General features: G+C 41.5%; 1 protein-coding gene across 2 annotated transcripts in view; it reads right to left on the bottom strand.

Annotated features, from left to right (window-relative positions):
• The window catches only part of COPG2 (coatomer protein complex subunit gamma 2), an 80,775-nt gene that overhangs the window by 13,366 nt on the left and 41,597 nt on the right, over nucleotides 1-25,812 (bottom strand). Inside the window, exons 10-21 of one of the 2 annotated variants that reach the window (XM_029923361.1) lie at nucleotides 19,895-20,028; nucleotides 19,287-19,354; nucleotides 17,331-17,519; nucleotides 13,467-13,562; nucleotides 12,911-13,154; nucleotides 10,501-10,576; nucleotides 9,566-9,669; nucleotides 9,140-9,148; nucleotides 8,937-9,062; nucleotides 7,892-7,954; nucleotides 6,800-6,939; nucleotides 6,097-6,268 (exon numbers count right to left, since the gene is read on the bottom strand). In XM_029923361.1, the coding sequence (XP_029779221.1) occupies nucleotides 6,097-6,268; nucleotides 6,800-6,939; nucleotides 7,892-7,954; nucleotides 8,937-9,062; nucleotides 9,140-9,148; nucleotides 9,566-9,669; nucleotides 10,501-10,576; nucleotides 12,911-13,154; nucleotides 13,467-13,562; nucleotides 17,331-17,519; nucleotides 19,287-19,354; nucleotides 19,895-20,028 (1,421 nt within the window). The remainder of the gene's footprint in view (nucleotides 1-6,096; nucleotides 6,269-6,799; nucleotides 6,940-7,891; nucleotides 7,955-8,936; nucleotides 9,063-9,139; nucleotides 9,149-9,565; nucleotides 9,670-10,500; nucleotides 10,577-12,910; nucleotides 13,155-13,466; nucleotides 13,563-17,330; nucleotides 17,520-19,286; nucleotides 19,355-19,894; nucleotides 20,029-25,812) is intronic. The other variant, XM_029923370.1, reaches the window with a different exon arrangement.

The raw sequence follows: 25,812 nt of genomic DNA, 5'->3' as shown, positions 1-25,812 counted from the left end.
GAAGGAGCGCATCTGGGGGAGACGCTGTTAGGGGGGCAGGAGGACCCAGGGCCCTGCAGGTGGACACTGAGTGCCGTGGGGTCGGCCATGTGGGCAGGGCTGGAGTGGGAGGGGAAATGCTGTAGTGAGAGGCAAAGGAAGGAGAACCAGAGGAACAGCCCCCCTGAGAGCGTTGTAGGACGAGTGTGCGATGACGGGGTCTGAATGGACACAGGAAAGGTTCTGGGAGGGACGTGTGTGGGACCCGGGAGGACGGTGGAGTGAGGGTCCGCAGGACGTGAGCAGGGGCAGGTGGGCAGAGCGTGCGGACTCAGTACAGCATGTGGAGCAGAGGTGACATGGGTGGGCAGGGCAGTGGGGGAGGGAGGGGGCAAGGAGCACATGGCAGAGAGGACTACTGAACCAGCTGGGCGACCCACAGAGGGGAGCCGAGGGCCTGTCCTGTGGCTCAGGGAGCAGGACAGCTCCTTTGTCACGTGTGGGGTAGAGCAGCAGAGCAGGAGAGGCCGTGGGACGGGCCCTGGAGGCAGGTCAGGGGAGCAGTGTGCCGCCCGGGGGTGGGCGGAGGGGAGAATGTGGTCCAGGAGAGGTGGTCCGGGGGGGCGGGAGCGAGAAGGGGCAGGGTAGGGCCTCGCAGGTGGGGCAGGAGAGGCTTGTGAGGATCAGGGGGCGTCCTGTGCAGAGAAGGATGGCGGAGGGCCCAGGGGAGGGAGTGGTGTGAGGCATCCAGGAACTGTGCCCCGTAGGCACGTGAGGCCCTGAAGAAGCCTGTGCAGGAGGAGCAGCACAGCCCATGAGGACAGAGGGAGCGGGACAGGAGGGTTGCTAGATGGCCCAAGAAGGATGAGTCAGGAGAGGTGGTGGCCCATTTAAAATGCTGGAAACAACCCTGACAGTGCAGGCCACGGTGAAAGGATAAAGGTAAGAGAAAGGCCCAGAGAATGCCTTTCTCCAAGATGGCAAACCTGAAGTGGGAGAAGGGTTAGCAGTGATGTCAGCAGGACTTGGATTCTATACAGCACACGGGGGGGGGGGCAAAGGTCGGGTCAAGTAGGACGAAGAAGGAAGGGAAAAGCCCTTGACTCCTTCACTTGGCAGCCTTGTAGGTGGCAGTGGAAGTAGGGCAGGAAGCTGAGGATGCAGCAGAGAGTCTCTGTCTGAACACAGTGATTCTGCATACAGCAGGGAAAAGAGACAGTGGAGTCTACAGCAGTCATGAGGCGGTTGGAGGGATGGGATTTGTGTCAGTCAGGGGGTCAAAGGAACAAGAAAAGAGGTATGCAGCACGGAAGAGGAGACAACCTGCGCTGCTGGCCCAGTCAGGCTGGATAAAAGGGCATCAGGGAGAATGGACCAGTGACCTGAAGAGCTGCCCAGCAGGGACATTGCAGGTCTGGGGGCAAGATGGGAGGCCTGTGTGCTATTAAGGCCTGAGGGTGGGAGCACACTAATGAACGTAAGAATGTGTGACCCTGTAGAAGATTACAGAACATTTACAGCCAAATAAAGCAAAGGCAGTACAGTGCCGTCCGTCACTTGGACCTTGAAAGGACTGTACCAAGCGCTGGTAACTACGCATGCTGTGGACGGTGACACCCTGTTTATATGTTTGTTGTTTTTCCAATGGAAGTGAATAGAGGAAGAATGGGAACGAGTGGCTGAAGTGAATTTGGTATTAAGCTGACAGTCTACTTACTACATAATTCCGAGAATTACTGAGCAATGGGATAAGGGTTATGATGCACAGAGCAGCCTGTTAGCTTGATCCCAGTTAATGGGATGAAGGGAAATGGGAGAAATAAACTGGTGGCTGCCTGAAAACTCTATCGTGTAATCACATGGAAGGTGGTCGATTCAAGAGAGCGCGTGGTCATCAAGGGGGGACACCAGCAGCAACCCTCCAGTGCCACTTTCGTGGGTCATTGTGGAGAGGGGTTGTCCTTTAAGAATGGCAGTGATAAAGATGTGTACCCCGATGATGGTGTGACAAGGGACAGGATGGGCAACAGGTCCAAAGCAAGTGCAGAGGGCATGTTAGAAATGTCAGAGTGTTTGAGGAAAGCCAGGTTGGGTACAAGGAGGAGCAGCGGCTGAACAGGGAGATCTGAAACCGAATGGCGGCCCAGCTCACGGGTCACGCTGGAGGAATACTGATTCTGAGGCTGGACCAGTACAAGTTCCAGTGATCAAGGCAGAGGAAATGGTTGACCAATAATTTCTACTTATCCTACTTTTTAGATATGTGAGTAAAAATACAGATTATGTGCTTAGCTTGGAAAAATGCAAAGTTTCCCAAAGGGCCATGAAGGAAGATCCCTGTGAGTGGCTGGAGGCAGGTCAAAGTAAAAAAACTCTGACAGAGATTTTACTTAACTGAAGCTGGTAATACAGAGTGTCAAGAGTGCATCTTATTAATATTGAACACCAAGCAATAGAATGGAGCCCATTGAGTCGGAAGACCGCAGAGCCCCTGGGAATCCTGTGGTAGCTCACGGGCAGACGGAGGCTAAGGAAGTGCAGGTATAAAGTCGAGCACAGCTAGGAGCTGTTATATATGGGAGGCAGCTCCCTAATGACAGAGAAGAGGCTCTTCCACCTGTTCTGTTAAATTGGACCTTAGGATGCACATCTTCTGTTGAAGACTTTGTAAGTGAGTTAAATGGGTTAAAATGGTTTGAGACGAGAACTCTGATGCACGAACGGCCTGACAGTCCATTGATAAAAGCAATACGGGGGTCACAGTGGTTTTGAATCGGAATGGAACAAAAAATTCAACAAGCAGGGGGCATCCTAGAGGTCGGGTGTGGGGAAGGCGTCCTGGAATGTCGCACATACCGTGTGCTGGCGCAGGTGCAGTAAGCCTTCAGAAGAAAGTAAGGTGCTGGACGGGAGAGGGTGCTAACAAAGAACTCTGCCCTTAAGGCTTTTCTAAGCACGTCTGCATAAAGGAGGAGTCGTGGGAGGACAGAAAACGATCAGGAGGAATAACTGAACAGAGACCCGTGATAATGGTAGTCTTCCCACAAATGGCCCATGATTTGAGGGAAGGACTTCCGGGACCATCTTGATGTTGGGCTCAAGTAAATTTTGTCCGATGGTGTTTATATTTTTTGCACACATACAAAGTAAGGGGGAGTGAGAAAGTTTAAAGCTATAGCACAGACCAGGATAATTGTGGGAACACCTTCCTGGAGGTCAGAGGGTGTGTCCTGTGAACTGTGGAAGACGATTTCAAAGCGGATAAAGGCAGAAAGTGCATAGTTCCAGAACTGAAACAATAACCGCTTCTGTTTATTGAGTGTTTACTATGTGTCTGGCTCCATGCTAACCATCTTCATTTCATTTCATCTTTACCACAATCCTTAAAGGCTTGTGGAAAACTAAGAATTTGTTCAAGTTACCCAGTCCGTATGTAGCAGATCCAGATCCCAATCTGTCTCTCCCCCAGACCTATATTCCTTTCTATTATAATATACAGTTTTCAAGTGGAAAAAAATCAGTCTGTAGAATTTCTTTCTGTGTGTGTGTGTGTATGTGTGTGTGTGTGTGTGTGTGTGTGTGAGAGAGAGAGAGAGAGAGACTGTTTGGAAAATATACTTTTTGTAATAAGTAGAAGTGATCTTTAGATCTTTAAGTGATTAGAAAAATTCAGTATTTGTAATGGGGAAAATGCAAAAAACAATACAAAACAAAAAAAGACCAAAAAAAAGCAAAAACAAAAAACAAACAAAAAAAAAAAAAAAACAGTGGGGTGGTGGTGGTGGTAGTGGGGAAAGACTCTTATTACCATCTATGCCCTGGTATTTCACTTCTGTTCTTTGCACAGCAAAGACTTTGAATTGGCCATGGATTAAAAACGTTAGAATTTCTGACCAAGACTAAAGAATAGAAAGGTTTTAAGCAGGTATATGATGGGTCAAAGATAAACTGACTACTAACAATTAAATTTTAAGAGTCCGAGCTTCAAGACAAAGTTCCATTTCATTTCTCCAAGATGCAAAGACAAGAGTTTATAACTATAAACAGTTTAACCCCAATCAGAAAACCCTTTGTAAAGTTTAACAGAAAACAAAGAAACTTCTCCAAGTGCCAAGTTTTTATGAACAAAATACTAACAGACCATCAAGCAAAAGAGTCCATAGCCAGCAGACCAAAGGTTGAAACCTCTGGGCTAATTTTAAGATCTGTGTTTTAAAAAACAAAGGAACTCCTTAGAAAGGAGGGGTGAGGAGCCCTTCCCGATATTTCCTCTCTCGGTAGAAATGTTTTTTCTTATTGTTGTGGTTTGCTCCTGTACAATGTAATTTCTGTACTTTCAATATTGTTGTTTTCTGTATTTTGATATTGTAAACTTGTATTTGTTGTATTCTGTTAAGACCACTCCCTGGGGTGTGAGGCACCTGACTTAGTTATCCAAGTGAGCGTGGGGAAATGGGAGGGGCTTGTGTTCTCAGCTGGGACGAGCTGGATTCTTCAGTGAGTTAGCATTTTGCTTCCCTTTAAATGGCATCCCTTAAAAATCAGAAACCTTAGAAGTACAATAAGGGAAGGAATTTTGAAAAAAGGAGAGGTGGCTATTGGGGGAAAAAAAGATGAAGTGCAAGTTTCCCAGGATGATGGCTGAAGCCACAGGGCTGTGTTAAGGCTGGGCCCAGATACTGGTTTCGAACCAGGATAAATAAAGCTAGCTTTACTGAAGAGTCCGGCCAGATTCATTAGCAGCTGGTGGACATACTTTAGACCAGAGGGAAACAGACCAGGAGAGAAAGTGAAGCCAAAAGGGGATGGAACTAGAAGAACTTTGTAAAGGGATAAAGGAGGTAATTAAAAGTCAAAGCCAAATGGCCTGATGCTTGAAGGAGAAATATCGAAGGCCAGATAAGAAAGTGCCTTCCTATCCAGGGGGTTACGGATCCAAGGTGGCTGAAGAATGGTAGCGCAGGTCCGCCCAGGGCCAGAGGGAACCACCTGGGATTCAGACCCAGTAATGGTGCCAACTTGAATCTACCTCGTGCTAGAGTGCGTAGCCTGGTCTATCGTCCAACAGAGAGGGGGTTGGGCAGGGGCTCCCAGAACCAACATCTGCAAGGGGGCTGGGGGAGGGGCTAGGAGAAGGCAGGTGAAGCCCCAGACAGAACTGAATGATGACCAGGGATAACTATTTACTAGTACTTTACGATTTCTTGTAACTCTGTAACTTCCCCAGTATTTATTAATTTTGTTAACTTCTGTGTTTTCTTTTTTTCCTGTACCAGTAGTAAAAATTGTTTTTTTTGTGTACTGGTAGTAAAAATTGGTTTTTCCTGTACTAGGAATAAAAAATGGTTCAAAACATGAATGCGATGTGTGTGCTTATTTCTGTAAAATCTCGGTAACAGTGTCAAGATCTGGAGTGAGTCAGAGACGAGCTCGGGTGGGAAAATGGGGAAAGAAATCAAGTACAAGAAATACTTGACATTCAAAGAGGTCGGCGGTCACAAGCCTGCAAACCCCAAGTGTATGTACATACCATTGGCCCTAGAAGTCGGCCCTCCTTCATAGGTCTCCCCAGCCCTCCCTCAAGACTGCATATGGGCCACGGAGAGACTTCCAGGGCCCTTCTCCAATGCGGGTAATACAGAGGCCGGCTATCAGCCACTCGTCAGGGTAAGACATATTCTCAGACCTGTGCTGTAGGACCCTCAGAAACGATTACTTTAAAAAGCCATGGACCTACTGAACACCAGGTCCTTAGGATGCCCCTGAAAAAAAACCCTCCAGGACAAGTAGGCCGTGAGCCTTCCTAGGAGACACCAGGTACGTGACCTCTCATTCGTGGTTACATTGTTACAACAGAAAGCGCAAGTTCCTTTCAGAGCTACCACTGTAACCATTCAGTTTAAATGTCCAGCAAATATTATCAGGTCTCTAGATCTGGTTATAAAATGAATATTTCTGCAGTAGTTAATTTTATAAATATAAATATGCCATTATTATCATTACATTTAATTCTGGAAGAGAACCACATTCCTGAAACCCAAACATCTGCCCAGACATTTAAGCGCTCAAGTTCTAATGCGTTCTTAACCCTATCTCCTCCCTTGTGTGGGTTAGTACCTGCTGTCGTATCATCATCAGGCAAACGGACAAGCGTGTAACATATTCCTGGTTGGTTATAAGGGAGGCTGGGGGCTGGGATGCAGCACAGCACTTCGTAGGAATCTGACGGCTCCACCTGCACGGTCACTTTCTCCAGGAGCTGGTCATTAAGAGTATTGGTGCAGTCAAACTGGAAAGTCGGCAGACAGCAAAGTCACGGTGGGTAAGAACAGTTTTCAAGCACCTGCTCCTTCCCACCCATAGTCCGCAGCTCTGTTTGGGAACCCACTATCCCTTTCCTCTCTACACTGTCCTGCAGGTCCCCTCCTGAGACTTTTCTTGAGGCAACACGAGTAGCCTCGAGTTCTTTTCGTTGACGTTATTCATCAGTTTTGTCTCTGTCTTTAGATTGAGGTCTACCAAACAGGCGGTAGATGTCTGACAGCTAAGAGGCAAACTGAAATCCAAGTTCTTGGAACAAACCACTTCATTCACCCTGATGCTACAGGGTGATTATTTTGTAATAAGTTATAGTAGATGTTGTCCCAACTACTTCAGACATGCGGCTTCGTGTCCTTTTAAAGTTTAACCATCATATGAAGGCATTTCTATAGCTACTGAGTTTCCAGAAATGAGGCCAAGTGACTGCTCAGTAACAAGCAGCTAGAATCATAAACCAGAGGGGAATCGGCAGGCATCCCCACACACACGGAGCCAGTACCTGGAACACGATGTGATTGGTAAACATGTGCTTGATACAGCGGACAAAATATTCTGTCTCTGCTTCTGTAAGTTGAACAGGCTCAGAAGACTTGAACAAGGGTCCTAGATTCATAAACTCGGGAACGGCAGCCAATTGTTCTTTCAAGAAAAAAAAAAGATCAGAGTAAGAAAGAAGAAAGTAACAGGGGAAAAGACATTACTTTGGGTGTCTAACATGTTTTAAAAGTTTCCACTGCTTTACTAACAGTTGAAGGCTCAACAAGTATGTCCCCCAAGCTTGCGTGAAATAATCTTAAGAGATTATTAACTCTCTTAAAAGAGAGTTTATATACTGAATCACAGGAAGGAAAAAAAATAAACTAAATTCCAAATATTGTGAAGTTAGAGTTCCCTGTTAACCAGGACGCATAGTAAGGACAACTCTCCCAGTTGGTAACTTAGAGGCTGGAAACTGAAAAGTCTCACGGACTCCAGGTAGCCACCAGCAACTGCCACCTATGACAATAATTCAAACAAAGATTTCCTGTGCTGAGAATTAATCAAATTGAATCAAGTAGTGCCTAAATGTCCATCAACTGATGAATGGATCAAGAAGATGTGGTATATATATACAATGGAGTACTGTATGGCAATGAGGAAGAATGAAATATGGCCATTTGTAGTAAAGTGGATGGACCTTGAGGGTGTCATGCTAAGCGAAATAAGTCAGGCGGAGAAGGATAGATGCCATATGTTTGCATCCATAGGTCTAACAGGAGAGACGTAGCAGGGGACCATGGGGAGAGGAAGGGGGAAAGAGAGCTGGGGAGAGTGAGGGACACAGATCAAGGGAGACTACTGAATACTGAAAATGAACCATGGACTGAGGGGGGAGGGGGAGGGAGGGAGGGGGTGATGGTCATGGTGGGGGGCACTTGTGGGGAGAAGCACTGGGTGTTATATGGAAACCAGTTTGACAATAAACTATTAAAAAATAAAATAAAATAAAATACAAAACAAACCAAAAAAAAAAAAAAACAACAGTGGATGTCATTATATTTACAATGCCTGGGGTGCAAGACTATTACTTCTCCCCATTAAATCATCATACCTTGGAAAATGTCCTGCCTGGACGGAGCCAGTTTCTCTGGCTTGGTAGCCACAAGTGTGATTTCTGCAGAGACAGACGTGAACAATCAAGTGACCTTCCCTCCCATGATCAAGCTAAAAATGCAGGCAGAAACCTTTAGCAGGTGTATAAGGAGATATTCCTAAGTTATACTGGTAGGTTCTTTGTCACCCCTTTCAGAGAGATTCTCATATTAAAATGGGTTTAGTGAATGTAGTTTGTGAAATAATCAAGTGGCCCTAAAAATACAGAATTTGCTTTAAATGGACTAGGATGTCCAAAAAAGCTACTTCTAAAAGGAGGCACTATTGATACAACACATCACATGATTTAAACAGAAAAGATTACTGGTGTAATAACAGAAAAACAGGAAATGTTGAAGGTTAGCATAAGATATTTCATCCTCATGTTGAGCCACTTTACTCTTTTCGTTTTGTTTGAGTTTTAAAGTTAGATATGCTTGGGGAGTATTTTTTATGATCTTGTCCCATATGTTCTTTCACAGCAAGCCTCCAGTTGCAAAATCAAGAACTTACCAATCTCAGAGAATAAACATAGGGGCTAGCAGCACACGTGAGACACACAAGGACCACTAACGTCAAATACGGGAACACTTAGCAGTGAAAGAAGAAAAAACTCCATCTGGGTCATGTTTCATACTCCATGCGAAAACCAGGAAAAAACTTTTTAAAACTCTAATTAAAAAAGTACATCCAGGGGCGCCTGGGCGACTCAGTCGGTTAGGGTTCCAATTCTTTATTTTGGCTCAGGTCATGATCTCAGTTAGTTTGTGGGTTCACGCCCCACATCAGGCTCTGTGCCGGCAGTGCGGAGCCTGCTTGGGATTCTCTGTTTCCCTGTCTCTCTGCCCCTCCCCCTTCTCTAAACAAATAAACATTTAAAAAAATTCATCTTAGTTCCATAAGTTTTAGAAGGAGTGACAATTAAACAAATAAAAAGTCTTTGAGAAAATACACGGACAGCATATTTCACTGGAGAAGAACTAACAGTAAAGTGTTCCTATTACCTGCTTTCTGTTCAAACACAGGAGCAGTAGCAAGGGGGATAGATTTCATGTCGAAGGGCTTTTCCGAAGGTTCCAATGTGTACTGGTGTAAGGCTTTCTCCATCCCCGGCACAGAGACGGTGAGGCCTACAAAATAGAAATCTCAGCATTCTAGCTTCTTGCCAATCCTAGGATCCAGACGGGCCCGGATGTGTAATATTTACCTAAGCTTTCTGAGGAAAGAGAAAAATAAAACCACAGACTTTATCACCTAAATAATTTAAAAGGAAGCTTTTTTATAAAACTGCCTTCTAATTTTGCCCAAGGAAGTATGGGAGCACAGCACCAAGATTTCCAACAAATTGTAAGAATCTTCCCGAAAAGAAAGCAACTTAGCCATGCGGGAACACTCATGACATAAGGCAAAAAGGGAGAGCCAATGCAGAGCGAGCTCAGGGGGACCCGGCAACAAGCAATAGTCTCCGGGCCCTTACATACTTGCGGTTACCCTAGAAATGGAAGCGCATTCAAAGATGAAAGACGAGCAGTTGCCTAGTGAAGTCAGCTACTATGCAAATCATAAGATGATGCGTCCAAGACGCCGCGTGGGAACAAAAACGTGTTTGTCTCCACTCTTGGCTCTCACTGACCATTGAAGATGTATGTAGCATTCAGGGACATCTGCCGCTGCTGCAGCACATTCAGATAGAAAGTAGCTCTGTCCCGAACCTCATCGTCAGTATCCATCATACACCTGTCCAGGGGACACAGAAGAGACATGTCACAGCACCCTCCAATGTCAGAATAGCCTTCTTTACCACCATACCTCAAGGACACAGTACATGCTATCTGACACTACCTTTAGAAAAGAGCTCAACAGCCAAGAGTAGAGCCTATGATCTCTATCAAGTTGGGAGACCATTCTGAATTGGTAAATAGGGTTGTTATGAACCAGAAGCACTACAAAAGTAGGCATTAAAATAATTAAGAAATCAACAACAACATGAGATAGCAGGTTGGAGTCTAGTCTTGCATATGCAACCACAGGACCCTGGTAAAGACGTAGACTTCTTCATAATTAAGAGATGGGACTATTATGCTTTCCAAGGATACTTTTAAAAAGGATTCAGAATCCAGCCACTGTTACTATTCAAATGGCAATTTGTTTTATTTAAACCAGCCAGCCTTTAGTTTCTAATTTTTCTGCTTCAATTATAAGATGTGATCACAGAATATTTGCTAAAGCAGATCTTTTCCTCATCAAATAGGGAGCCCTGGAAACCACGAAAGGCTGATTTTTTCAGCTCTCCACAGCGAATCACTTTGAAGTTGGCCCCTATTCTGCAAGTTGAGGCACAGGTATTTAAGTCACTTCCCCAAATTCAGTAAGAGAAAGTCAAAGTCAAATCCTCATGTGCATAGCACAATTACTAGAAAGATAACGAAAATGCCATTTGCCTCTGACTTACTCCATCAGTTCTACTCTTAGGCCCCACAAAACATGGATAGGGCGCAATCAACAATTGTCTGTTCAGTGAGATGATGTTCTTAAAAAAAAAAAAAAAAAAGACATTCTTTTACTTACCTTTGTAACAGTACAAGAATGCTTGGGAGAAGATTTTCATTTTGAGCCCCAAATTTAGCCAAAGCACTCACTGCAGCTATAAGGAAGCATAAAATAAAACAACATACATACTGTATTGGTTTCTCAGGGTTAAGCAATGATTCAAAAAAAAAAAAAAAAGCTTCCCCATGTTCAGTGGGAATAAACTCTCTTAATTTACCTATTTCTTGATTTTATTCCTTTGATCCACTTAAGCCTAACTAGAAATCTGCAGGCCCAAAAGAGCTATGGATAGGAAAATTCTCCACGCACCGAGGAGAAAGAAATCATATAGATACCTGAGCCTTCCCCCACCCTGACCACAGCCCCTTGCATACCACAGTAATGTAATTAAGCTCTAACACAAGCAGCCCCAAGCGTAGAGAGAAATTCTACTATTAAATTCACTCCATTTAGGCAAAGATGTATTGCTTACCTGACTTGTGTCGGGAATTGTGCTAGGTGCCGGGGGTAGAAAGGGAAGAGACATAGTTCCTGACCTCAAGGAGTTGTATTCTAGTGGAGAAGACAGGTAAGTAAAGAAGATGATAAATGTGGTAGAGTGCAGGGCATGGGGGAGAAGTATAGCCAGGATGCTATGTGAGAAGGAAGAAAGGAATCTCAATCCAAACTGCTGGAGAAGGGAGACAAGGCTGGACACTTGCAGCTTGAGCTAAACTTGAAGGACAAGCAGAGTTACCCAGAGGGAAAGGGCCAGAAAGGAGCATTACAGGCAGAGAGAACAAGTCCACGGCCCAGGGAAGAAATATGTGCGATACTGTAGTGGATACCGTGGGCAGGGCCAAGGCGGAGGCTCTGTGACGGAGAGCAAGAGGAGGCGAGTGACGCAACAAAATAGGTACGTGTGAGCCTCACAGCTCTTAGGAGAGGACACTGAATACAGGACACACTTGTGTATTTGTAGCAGAGCGCGCCACAGCCAACCTGTAAGCAGATTTTGTGCACCAAGACCATTGTGGCAGCAGAGCGTGGAGAAGAGACTAGATTACACGCAGTCAGACTAGGTGGGCATCTGAAATGGAGGAGAGCCTACATCAGTTCTTGGGAAAACAGAGAAAAGAGAGAATGCAGAAATACTAAGGACGCAGACTTGGTAGAACTCTGTCAGAGAGCAGGTGGGGGTTCTGAAATAGCAGAATACCGCTCATCTTCACGGCTGAGTGGATGGTAAAGGTAAGGGCTTCCGTTTGGGTTGAATCTGAAGTGACTTGGGGACACACAGCTTCAGGTAAGAGACCTAGGACTGCAATGCCACGGCCCAGCAGTGGAGCTCTGAAAACGACCTCCATGAAGACTGAGTTATAGCCATTAGTATGAAGTGTATGTGTGTATGTGTATGTTTTAAGTGTGTACTTTTAAGTTGGTAAGATAGACCCCCAACGGAAACTCGTAAGGAATGACAGAGAAGCCCTAAAATCAGACTGGGGAGTGACAGAAGTCGCGAGCTACTTTGGACACCAAGGGGAGAGAGAGTTTCAAGATGTGTTCAGCCACTAGTCCATCAGGCTGACTGAGAGGTGAATGAAGGTAAGAACTTGATTTCCCAACGAGCTTTCAGTAATTGTTAACATTAGCTACAGAGGGCTTTTAAGGGAGCGAGCTAGGTTATCATTGAGTTGAAGAAAAGATGGAGAATCAATTCATGAGGGCAGCTAGTAATGGCTACTTCAAGTTTACCTGACAGGGGAGGTATAGTCAATACCTAGTAGGAGACAATGCATCAGATGAACATTTATATATTTTTAAAAAATTTTTAAAAATATTTATTCATTTTTTGAGAGAGAATGAGAATGAGTGGGGGAGGGAAAGAGAGAGAAGGAGACACAGAATCAGAAGCAGGCTCCGGGATCCCAGCTGTCAGCTCAGACCCCGACATGGGGCTCAAACTCACAAACTACAAGATCATGACCTGAGCTGAAGTCAGATGCTTAACTGACTGAGCCACCCAGGTGCCCAGCTTATATTTTTAATAGGAGAGCTTTTTACCTGTTCATATGCTCAGGGGAAGGAATGATTAGAGAGGAGGAAGTAAAAAAAATTTCCTAGGATCTCCTTAAAAAAAAATCACTTAAAAATACACATATACACATCATACTAATGGCTATAACTGAAAAAAAAAACGCCTGATGCCTTCACAGCATTCCTATCATACTGAAAGTCAAGAGTTATCTGTCTCTAACGAGGAGCAGAAATCAGGATGGAAATTGGAGAACCAACAAAGAGCTGCGTGATCTGGCCTGGGTATGCTCCAAGATCCCACAGTCGTACAGACCCTTTGACTCCATTTTCCAATTTCATCGCCACCCCCTTGAGTTAATAAGCATTTCAAAGGATTAGCAGTACCCTCGGTATCAGTGTTCCAAGGACTCACCAGCTCTGACGGCCTCATTCTCCAGGACGACCCTATTAAAGATAAAGCGGATGTACTTGGAGGGGACAGGCGTTCTGGGGCCCTCTTTGCCCAACAAGTGTAGAATCTTAGTAGCCAGAACAGTGTGCTCACAGTCCTCAATGAATTCACAAAGGTGGGCTAGACCTGCTTCTTTGCCCTCAGGGTTCTCTTCCACAATGCTGATTATGCAGTCCACAATGGCCCGCTTATATTCAAAGCCTCCCTGGCAAAAGAGAAAACTGCCATTCATTCCGAGGGCGCTTTTTGAAGAAATGCTTCTAACTCCAAGGCTCACGCGTACAACATTCAAATTTCCTTTCCTTTCCCTTCTGAAAGAAACAAAAGTGTCTTTTCTCCAAGCGCTAAAACAACAGCATGTTCAGTAATGATTAGGCAGCAACCAGAATTAACCATACTATTTCAGAGGCGTGCTGCGATGATAAAGCTCTTTTAAATACGATGAACCGTATCTCATGGGGATCGGAACAATTTGAGAGAGCGACCTCCTAGCATGAAAACATGTCTGTCTACCTACATCATCTCGGAGCATGTTGGAGAGGAAAGTCATCATGACGCTGTGCTTTCGAGGGTATTTCTGACAGAGAGCGCTGATGGCCTGGACAACCACCACCTGCAGAAACACACACACAGAGGGGATGTCCATCTTTAGCGCTGTGGCTACGAGGCGTGCTTCGCCTCGTATCCACTGCAAGCGACGAAGGCGCTGTGGTTACCGAACCTGGCAATAATGCTTCTTCGTGAAGGGTAGGTTAGGAGAGCTCAAAGGAAAATAGAAAACCATTTTCAAGAGACACCCCCCCCCCCGCCCCCATCCCCTTGCTCCAAGCAAATAAGCACATAAACCTTGTAAGGTGAACAGTAAAGAGAAAAAGCGCAAACAGCCCGATTTCCATAGAAGAAATAGAAAGTTACTAAGGAACTATTTCACAAAATGGTTTCTAAGAAAAGTATACCACAACTTTAAAGACCAGTGTCAAGAAGTGAGGAGGGGGTGAAATTTTACCCTACTCGCAGGCTAACACGTTAGTCCGCAATTTCATGGATTGCTGGGAGAGAAAACAGGAGTCTCCTGGATCAGAGATGGGCGGTTAAATACTCACAGCAGTAGCTGGACCTGGAGCATCTGGGGGCCGGTACCGTCAGCCCCAGTCCCCAGAGGGCAATGGGAAAAGGGTCACGGTAGCTCTTGTTATGGAAGAACCCTGAGGTGTGGAACTCAAATATTTTACTTCTTTATTATACTGACAGTGAGCATGCCTACTTTTTCCCTAGAGAAAGCACTAGATGGATCTTCTAGGGAAGTGTAGAAGCCTGCCTTTTACTTTTGATTTTTTTTTTAATTTTTAATGTTTATTTTTAAGAAGAGAGCGACAGTGTGAGCCAGGGAGAGGCAGAGAGAGGGAGACACAGAATCTGAAGCAGGCTCCAGGCTATGAGCTGTTAGCACAGAGCCTGAAGAGGGGCTTGAACCCAGGAACCATGAGATCATGACCTGAGCTGAAGTAGGACCCTTAACCAACTGAGCCACCCACGCGCCCTGCCCTTGACTTTTAGAGAGAGACACTATTATCTCTAAGGCTGGAAGAGATCTTGCATTATACAAAGGGAACATGTACATGCATAACTAGTGAGATGATCTAATGGATACAATCATGTATAATAGCAAGAACAGACAATAAATATCAGAAAAGCATTTTAAAAACATTCAAAACTAACAAACATTCTATAAAATATTAAGGCACAACAGTACACTTGAACCAATTAACAGATATCCCTTGTTCTTGGCCAGGATGTCTCAATAGCATCAAGGTATCTGTTCTCCCTGAAGTTAACTTATAAAGTCAATGTGACCCCAATAAAAATGTCAGTGAGATTTTTCATGAAGCTAGACTAAAACTCATAAGGAAAAATAAACATGTAAGAATAACTAGGGAAACAATAAAAACAAAGAGCTATGTAAGGGAACGAAGAAATATTAATGCATCCTACAAAGCTTGTGTATTTAAAACAGTGCTTGGTACTGATGTATGAATAAATGAACAGAACAGAATAGGAAGCCCAAAAATAGACCCACACCCATATGGAACCTTAGTACATGATAAAGGTGGTGATCTCAAATGACGGGGGCAAAGACCAGTCTTTTAAATAAAATTTGGGGGTGGGGGAGATAATCATTGAAAAAGGATAAGATTAGATCCATTTCTCATACCATATGTAATAATAAAATCCATCAGAGACTTAAATGTAAAACATGAAACTATGTATATATATATACATATACATATATATATATATACACACACACACATATATATATATACATATATATATACACACACAGACTAGAAGAAATCATAGGTGAATCCTTATTTACCCAATCAGATTCTATAATCTGAAGGGATAGGCTTTCTAACTATTACCCAAATATCAAATGCAACAAGACTGACAAGTCTGACTACATAAAAATAAAGAACTTTTGCATCATAAAATAGGAAAGACATCGTAAGAAAAGTCCAAAGACAAATGACAAACTGGGAGAAAATATCACATTTCACAGATAAAGAACTAATATCCCTAACATATAAACAACCTGAAATAACTGAGGAAATAAAAGACCAAACTTCTTAGAGAAGATGGGGAAAAGAGATGAGCAAACAATATTCAAAAAAAGGTATTAAATGATCTTTAAAAATATAGAAAGATGTTTATATAAATATAAAAAGATGTTTACCTTCCTTGATAAGAAAAGAAACTCATTAAAACTACATTAAGATACACTCTCTCACCCATCAGGTTTGCAAACTTCATAGAGAGTCCATTCTACTGGGGGGCCTGTGGGGAAACTGGCACTCTGTTACACTGCTGGGGGAATTCAGCCTTCTCTACAAAACTATATGTCGATTTACCCTTCAAGGTAGCATATAAACTTCTAGGAACTGATGCTGAGATGCACCTCCAACATTTTGAGAAAAAGTATACACAAGGTTATCCGCTGCAGTTATGTGTAATTGCAAAACACTGAAAACTAAATGTCTAAGCACAAGAGGCTCATTCAGTAAGGTGTACTGCAAACTGACCTCCGTAAATCTCCTAAGGTTCCCCACAGTTCAAAATGTCCACCCTAATATATAGGCTAAGTTTATTTTTTAAAAGTCTAGGTACATACTAGAAGGGAGTAAATAAAGCTAGTTATACTTCATGGCTGAGAATTAAATAAGAAAGAAATAATAAAATCTTTCTCCTTTAATTCTTTTAACTGAAATTTATTTTATTGTTCTTTTGATCACCTCTGTCACATTCTCACCAGTTCAACACTATACTGTAAATCCTAGTCATTGTAATAAGGCAAGAAAAAGAGAGGGGGAGGCTTTTAGATTGGAAATGAAGAAGTAAAATGGTCTCTAGCCACAGATAACATGATTATTATATAGACAATCCTAAGGAATGCATAACAACTAATAGAACCAATAAGGATTCACCACCAGCAAAAATGCCAAGTTATGAGGGAAAAAAAGTATTTTTATATACTACTAGCAAATAAAATAGAAATTTTAATAGAATAAAAAAATCACAAAATATTTATAATTTAACAAAAGATGAGCAAGACTGATAGAGTAAATGGTAATAAACATTACTCAGAGAAATTAAAGAAGACCTAAATAAAGGCAGAGGTATACCATATTCATGAATTGGAGGAATACTGTTAATGATGTCATTTCTCCCCATATTTATGTATAGATTCAACAGAACACCAATCATAATCCTAGCAGACTTTGTTTTATACAAATTATATACAAATTTTATACAAAGCCAGTTCTAAATTTTTATATGGAAATGTCAAGGACCTATAATATTAAAAAAGGACAAAGTTGGAAGACCATACTACTTGCCATTTAAGAGGTACCATAGAGCTACCTTAACCAATACAGTGTGGTAATGACACAGGATTGACAAATAGATCAAAATAATATTATAAGGAGCCCAGATATACACCTACAATTCTTTAGTTATCAGCTTTTCAGATAAAGATGCCAAAGCATTCCAAAGGGGAAAGAGAAGTCTTTTCAACAAACTGTGCTGGAATGACTAGGTATTAGTATGGGGGAAAAGCCTGAACTTATCACACACAACACATAAATATTAATTCAAGTTGGATCATAGACCAAAATGTAAAAGCTGAAACCATAAAACATTTAGAAAACATAAGAAAATATCTTTAAGGTTTGAAAGTAGACAAAACAAAAACTGTGAAAGAAAAAATTAATAAATTAGACTTCATAAAAATTTTTAACACTTTTGCTCATCAAAAGATACTGTTAAGGAGAGAAATAGGCAAGCCACTGTTATGGGAGAAAACATAATCATACTTAAACTTTACCTTGAACTCATCCGAGATTTCAGACACAAAAGATGAGATCTGCTTCATGAGCCTGTCCACGCTGCTCTCACTCCCTGTTTTGAGGAGCGTAGTAATGGCCAGGGTAGCAATGCTTCTGTTGGAGTCTGTGATCAAGTTTTCTAAGTCCAGATTACAGGCAGTAACAGCAGAGGGGTGCTTCATTGCCACCTTGTGGAAGGGCAAGAAAAATAAATTAATCCAACTGCTATTGCTGAAGACCAGAGCTTTAAAAAACAAAGAAAATAGAAATTTTTATTAAGCAAACTGGCTTTTAAAAATCTAAATGAGACAATATAGATCAAAAGTAATTGTTTCAAGAAGAAAATTTCCAATTAGAACGGTATGAAATAGCATTTGATAAACAATTAACTGCCAGAGTCCGTGTATAACAGCATTTTCTCTTCCGAGGTTTCTATAGCCTTTCTAACAATATCATAGTCCCTGTTTTATTAGAGTCGACCTGTTTTTCTTTATAGTACATGTGTACATGGATATCTGTTCTGCTAGATGCAAGTATCTCAGAAAATACCACCTAGTGTGGTAAACACTGCTCAGAGACTGTTTATGTTTTATCACTCCGAAAACATTTCTGTATTTAAGCAAACTTCAGCCAAATTGGTTTGTTCAAGCTCACTCCAACATGTCTGTTATTCTGCTTCTTCGCTTCTGTCGAAACTGTTCACCCCTCTATCTCAATACTGGTATAGAATCCTTTACCCACAATTTTAAAAAATTTGAAAACTCAGCAAAGCACTGGCATCAAAATTTATTTAACAGGAAAATCTGACCCAAACTAATGTAAAACTAGTTAAGTAATAATTTAAGAGGATAGGCATATGTATAGCACAGAACTATTAACGCGTCCAATGGCAGGGTACTGCTCTAGGCTCAATGGGGTTAGTATGTAGAACCATATTACCTTCCCCAAATTCATGCAGCACTGAATTCTGAGACACACCTGGCCCCAATATTATAGATAAAAGAATATGGACCTATCTCAGCTCTTTAAAATATAATTTTAATTCTTATTCTATAAAGGGTTCCTTCATGGCTGTCCTATCAAGTTTCTCCCATGGCTTCCCTCTCATCCAGTTGTTCATACAATTAATTTATAACTGATCACATACTGCCTTATGGCAAGTCTTCTCCCTCCATTAAACTTCCACTTATGGTTACTTAACTTGTTCTGTGTTTCTAAATTATATCCTCTAGACCTATGCTGTCCAATATGGTAGCCAATAGCCAAATGTGACTATTAAGCATTTGAAATGTGGCTGGTCCGAATTAAGATCTGCTCTAAGCAGAAAATATGCACTGGGTGTCAAACAGTATGAAAAAATATAAGGCAAAATAGATCTTTAATAATTTTATACTAATTACATGTTGACATGACATTTTACATATATTAGGGTAAATTAAATATATTAAGATTAATTTCATCTTGAAAAAATTTTAATGTGGTTACTATAAAATTTAAAATTACATATGTGACTCACATTGTGTTACACCAGCATTGTCCCAGAGAACCTTCTACAGTGATAGAAATGTTCTTATTTTTGCACTGTCCGATATGAGGGTCACTAACCACGTGACTACTGAGCAAAGGAAGTGTGACTAGAGTGACTGAGGAGCTGAATTTTTCATTTTATTTAATTTTAATTAATTTAAATGGAAATGGACACTCATGGCTAATGGCCATCATATTGGACAACTGGACAATACTTTACAGCTATAAAGTGCTCAGAAGTCAGAAATGAATTATAGTCTTTAGTTGAATAGTAAACGGCCACACCTAAAGCCACAAATACAAGGACAGTGCTCTAGAAGTGAAGCCCATAAGTCATGCCTACTAACCTTGGAGAGAAAGCCAAGTGCCTCACATTGAAGGTTTCTCAAACACAGATGCAAATTAATAGTCGGTAAAGAGACACCTACCTTGTTCAAGGTCCTCACTGCTGCGTATCTCAAAGCTGGCTTAGGAGAGCTACAGAATAGCTGAAGAACTAGGGGGAAAAAAGATCACTGTGATTATACCTCATTTCATCATATAGTATATGTCTGAAAATACAGTATGTGAAGAATCCTATTCAAAAGATGCATAAAGAGATTAGACCACAGCATCAATACTTCATAGGAGAAACAAATAATCAAAAATAGAAAAAGCACGTTGTTGAGCTATAAAAGTTTAAATATAGGAAACAAAGTTTATTTTTCTATCAGATTTAATATGCCCATTAATATTGGAATCTATGGAATATTTATAGTAATAAGGGCAAATGGACTTTTTAACCATGGAGAACATCAGTGTTCGTGTCTTCTAAGTAAAATTTTTTAATGTTTCATGCAGGGAAATGGTAACTTCAGAAAAAGAGGTAATTAAGTAAAGAATAACCAAAATAAATCACCTACCTATCAGAATGCTAAAGTATCTAGAGAGAGCTAAGGTTCAAAATGGTTCTTACCGCCTATCCTGCAGACCTGCTGAAGTTAAAACAGAAACACACGAATGTAAACAAAAGCCAGCTGGGGAATATACAACTGACCTGAAACAGCAGGTGCCAACTCCCTTGCCGTACAGTTAGGAAGATGGATGATAGCGGATGCAGCCTCATAAATAACCATTTCGTGTTTATTTCGTAGGCAGCTCTCAATGAAATCAAAGAGTGGACTTTCATGGCTGACAATAAATATACACAGGGCAGGATCAGATGTCAAAAAGAACAGGTGCCATGTGCAAAGAAGTTAAAAACACGGGGAGATTGAGAAGCACTTCTGGAATTATGGACGGAGGACCTCTGAGAATACATTCCTCCATAAAAGCAAAGAGAACACTGGCATACATTTTCAAAATTAACCTGTTCAGCACTCTAGAAATTAGCCAAAGGCTTGCAACAACCCTTGAAACATTTATTCAAAAAAACAGCTGCATTTTCATAAGAACGACAAGCTTTCTGGTGTTTTCTTTTGCTCTGTTTCTATTCCCTCTTTCCAGTTTCATGGTAGCCTTGGAAGTCAGAAGCCTCAGTATTGCAGTAGCTATGAAAGCCAGCAGCCCAGCAGCCACTGGAGGAGACAGATGGGTTTGGACCTCCCTTGAAAGCCTGGTCCCCAGGGAAATGTCACTATTTGACCTGACTCGCGCTCCCCAGAAAAGCCTCATTCATGCACCTGATTCTCATTTCATCTGACTCAGAGCTCATTCAGTGAGGAAAGCCTCAACGAATTTGTCCTCCCAAAAATCAGTGGCATGGGGCTCCTGGGTGGCTTAGTCGGTTAAGCGTCCGGCTTCGGCTCAGGTCATGATCTCACGGTTCGTGGGTTCAAGCCCTGCGTCGGGCTCTGTGCTGACAGCTCAGAGCCTGGAGCCTGCTTCTGATTCTGGTCTCCCTCTCTCTCTGACTGTCCCCTGTTCACGCTGTCTCTCTCTATCAAAAATTTAAAAAAAAATAAATTCAGTGGCAACTGTTTACCACTGCAGTTGCCAGAGGCAATAATTCCACTCGGGACAAACAAGACGGTGGCCAAAAAACTTAAAAGAAAAAATCTGAGAAATGAGATCTCCATAAGAGGCTTGGGCAATATCTGACATATTCCTGGGGCTCCAGAAGGCCATGCATATGTGGAAGACTGTGCACATGCCCAGCAAAGACCAGACAAGCCCTAATCCTTCACTTATGCTTGACTCTGAGGTTGCATGCAAGCAGGAAGTGAAGGCTAAGGCAGAGTTGTAAAGCATCAGAGCGTGGAAGGCTTGCCCCAACACACAAAGTGCCCATTGGAAAAAGAGTTTGAGACACATTGGCTTAAATCACTTAAGAAAGGCTGTCAAGGGGCGCCTGGGTGACTCGTTGATTAAGCATTCAACTTCAGTTCAGGGCATGATCTCATGGCTCGTATGTTAGAGCCCTGCATCAGGCGCTCTGGTGTCAGCACAGAGCCCACTTTGGATCCTCTGTCCCCGTCTCTCTCTGCCCCTCCCCTGCTCATGCATGCACAGGCATGCTCTCTCTTGCTCTCTCTCTTAAAAATAAACATTAAAAAAAAAAAAAGACAATCTGTCAAATCATTATCAGATGACTTGGCTAATCAAGCATTATCTGATGACTTCAGGGCCTGTACATGACAAAGAATAAGACTGCAGAATTAGTCCAGGACAGTCACTACACAAACAACAACAATAAACAGGAATAATAACAACCTCTGAGGATGGGGAAGAGGAAAATGTGATTACCAGAGTTACCACGATACATATCTAATTTTTGACAAAAAATTATGATGCACATAAATAGTAAAGCATGCTCCATATGTGGGGGGGGAGGGGGGAAGAGTCCATAGCAATTATTCTTGAGGAAGCCCAGGTATTGGATTTACTGCTCAAAGATTCTGTCAATGAATATAATAAACATGTTCAAAGAAATAAAGGAAATCATGTCTAAAGAATTAAAGAGAATTAAAGACATGACAATCATACCTCACCAGAGAGAGAATATCAATAAAGAGAAAGGAGTTTTGTTTTCTTTTCTTTTGCCTTAAAAAAAACAAATAGAAATTCTGGATTTGGAAAGCGCAATAATGAATGAAAAATTCAAATCTGCAATTCAACCGTTAATTTGCACTGGCAGCAGAAAGAAATCAGATAATCCAGCTGAGAAAATGAAAGCACAAAAAAAAAAAAAAAAGAAAAGAAAAGAAAAAAAAAGAACAGAGCCTTGGAAATCTATGGACTATGACCCAACTGTATGAGTATTTGCATAATAGGAGGCCCAGAAGGAAAAGAGAGGCAAAAAGGCAAAAGGAATATATGAAGAAATGATTAACAAAATTGCCCAAATTTGATGAAAAGCATTAATCCATGCACTTGAGTAGTTCAACAAATCCCAAGCAGAATAAAAAGAAAAAGACCCACACAGAGACACTGTCATCAATCTACTAAAAGCAGAAGACAAAGAAAATCTTGACAGCAGCAAGGTAAAAACTACTGCATCATGCTTTACAGGGAAGCATCAATACTATCAATGGCGACCTTTTCACCTAAAACATGGAAGAGATAGGGCCTAGAATGCCATATTCAAAGCGCTGAAATATGAAGACAAAAATTCTATACCCAGAAAAACTATCCTCCAAAAAACAAAGGCTAAAAAAGGACATTCCCAGAGAAGCAATGACTGAAAGAATGCACCACTGACAGATTTACAAAAAAAAAAAAAAAATCCTAAAGGAAGTCCTTCAGGCTTAAAGATTAACACTGAAGAGTAATGTAAACAATCAAGGAGAAATAAAGAGCACTAGAAATGATAAATATCTGGATTGATATCAAATTTTTTTCATTTCTCTTCTTCACGACTTTAAAGGACATGAAATGATATAAAACAGTAATTATAACCCTACAGTTGACCCTTGAACAACACAGGTTTGAACTACGTGGATCAACTTACATGGAGACTTTTTATAATAGAGTACTGCAAATATATTTTCTCTTCCCTATAATTTTCTTAGTAACATTTTCTTTTCTCTAGCCTACTTTATTGTAAGAACACAACATTTAATACATATAACACAAAATCCATGGTTTATGATGCCAGTAAGGCTTCTGGTCAATAGTAGACTATTAGAAACTAAATTTTGGAGAAGTCAGAAATTATATGCAGATTTTTCAACTGCATGGGGGGTTGGCTCCCCTTCCCCCTATACTGTTCAAGAATCAACTGTATACTGTTGGATTTATAACACATGCACACCATATGCATGGCAATTATAGCAAATGGGAGCCCAGAGAGAATGAAACTATATTGGAGAAAATATTCTGTATTTTACTAAAATTAAATTAGTATTAATCTGAAGTAGACTGTGGAGAGTAAAATGCATGTTCTAATCCCTAGAGTAACAGCTAAGAAAAAACTGGGGGACAAAAGTTAAAATATTGACAGAGACATTAAAACGATACACTGAAAATATTTATTTAACACAAAACAAGGTAGTCAAAGAGGAGAGAAACAGAAAAAGACAGGAGACATACAACAAATAGCACAATGGCAGAAGTAAGTCCAAATCTATGAATAATTACATTAAATGTAAATAGTCTCATTATCCCAACCAGAAAAAATAGAAATGACCAGACAGGATCAAAAAGCAAGATCCAATTATCTGCTGTCTACAAGTGTCACATATTAGATTCAAAGATACAATCAGGTTGCAAGTAAAAAGATGGGAAGAGATAAACCACACAAACAGTGACCATCAGCGATCAGGATTGGCTAGATTAATATACCAAAGCAGAAGTTAAGACAAAACGTTACAAGAGACAAAAAGAGATATTTCATAATGAGAAAGAGGTCAATATGTCAGGATGATATAACAATGATAAACATATACAGACCTAACAACAGACCTTAAAAATACATGAAGCAAAATCTGACAAAATGAAAGAAGAAATAGATCATGTAAATATAATCATTGAAAATGTCTATACTTACCCAGTTTTGGACAGAACAGAAAATCATCAAGGTTATGGAATACTTGAAGAACCTAATCACCCAACTTAACCTACAACATTCAACCCAATGACTGTAAAATATACATTCTTTTCAAGTGCATATGGACAGTTCTTAAGGATATATTAAGTGCCAGTCATGAAACAAATCTCAATACATTTATTTAAACGGACAGGGCAGGGTCAGTGGCGCAACAGATAAAAGGACAGGCATCAAAACAGGTTTTCCAACCACAACTGTTAAAGTTATAAAATAACAGAAAATAAATCAGAAAACCTCCCAAATATTTGGAAATTAAACAACATTTTCTAGGCAACCCATGCATCAAGAACAAACCAGATGAAAAATGGAAAAATATTCTAAACTGAATGAAAACAAAGACACATCAAAATTCGTGAGATGTGGCTAAAGCAATGCTAGGAGGGAAATGTGTAGTTTTAAACACCAATACCAGAGAAGAAGAAAAGTCTCAAACCCATAACTGAAGCTTCCACAATTAAGAAATTAGAAAAAGAAGAGTGAACAGCCCACATTAAGCAAAAGAAAGGAACTAAAATCAGAACAGAGATCAAAATGAAAATTAGAAAACATGAACAAAAATATGCAAGAAAAGCAGTCCTAAGAGGGAAGTTTATAGTGAAAAACTAAGTTTTTAAAATGCCATCTGTGGTGCCTGGGTGGCTCAGTCGGTTGAGTGTCTGGCTTCAGCTCAGGTCATGATCTCACAGTTTGTGGGTTCGAGCCCCGCATTGGGCTCTGTGCTGACAGCTCAGAGCCTAGATCCTGTCTTCAGATTCTGTCTCCCTCTCTCTCCAACCCTCCCTGCTCACGCTGTCTTTCTCTCAAAAATAAATAAAACCTTAAAAAAAATGTAATAATAATAAAATAAAATAAAATGCCATCTATGTTAATATACATACAAAGTGAAAAAGACTTTTGCCAGGGTAATTCTGAGAATTGACAAGTGAGCAGTAAGGATCATCTCATCCCAACCCGATCTGCTGGCCAACCCAAAAAAAGAAGTTGAGTTCCTCCATGACAGTTGGCCTCAGCCAAGCGTGTAAGGCAATCAGTTCTGGATGAGCACAAATGTTGTTGGACTGGAGCTCCTTCCCATCATGCCAAGGGAAGGGCTAGTACTTCCCCAACCATGAAAGAAGAAGATTCCTGCTACTAACATGCCACATTATACAACTACAAGATTTTGATTCTGGATCATGATGCCAGGGAAGGGCTGCTTCCCCAGGAAAAACTACACTGTCAGAATAGGTTCTATTTGGTGGCCTCTTACAATTTTTCATACTATTGTTCATGGTGGTCTCTTACAATTTCTGCCCCCCTGTGGCATCAGATGTGATGTCTATCACACTATATTACTTCTCCATCCCACCCCTGCTCACAACCGTGAGGGGGCAGTGCTTCTGTGCTTAATGCAGTTTGAAACCCACAAGTCAAGGGTCATAATCCCTCTCTCAAGGTATGAAAACTGCCCGGGCAGACCTCTACACCGAACCAGAATGAACGAACAAAGCAGGACCCCGTGCCTCAGATATTGCGTCATTCTCTGTGGGTTTCCCCTCCTGAGTGCTACCCCGGTAGACGACATGTGAGTTTTCCTTGGACATGTGGGCTTACTTGTATAAAATTTGTTACAGTGAGGTGGACACTAAGTCAGGTTTCTATGGTGGTTTCTGGAAGCAAATCAAAGGGTTAGCAGTCAAGGACACATTTTGGCAGTACTGGGGATGGCTGGTCTCACTAACTACCTGTGAGAAATAGCCCTAATGAATGAAAAGTCTGGGGGATATTGTTGCCCAGGTTACAACTCCTTGGTTGTTATTAATGGCCTTGGTGGGGGCATCCCAGGAAGAGGAAAATTTGACTGAGGGTGAGGCCAAACAATCCCTGATAAAACTACACAGATGTGCATGGGGGGCGGGGGGAAGGATGCAAAACAAGAGCCAGGAAAC

This window comes from Suricata suricatta, chromosome 2, assembly GCF_006229205.1.
Source record: "Suricata suricatta isolate VVHF042 chromosome 2, meerkat_22Aug2017_6uvM2_HiC, whole genome shotgun sequence".
In the NCBI taxonomy this organism is placed as follows: domain Eukaryota; kingdom Metazoa; phylum Chordata; class Mammalia; order Carnivora; family Herpestidae; genus Suricata; species Suricata suricatta.
Note: the sequence above shows the minus strand (reverse complement) of the source record. Positions and strands in the feature narration are given on the sequence as shown.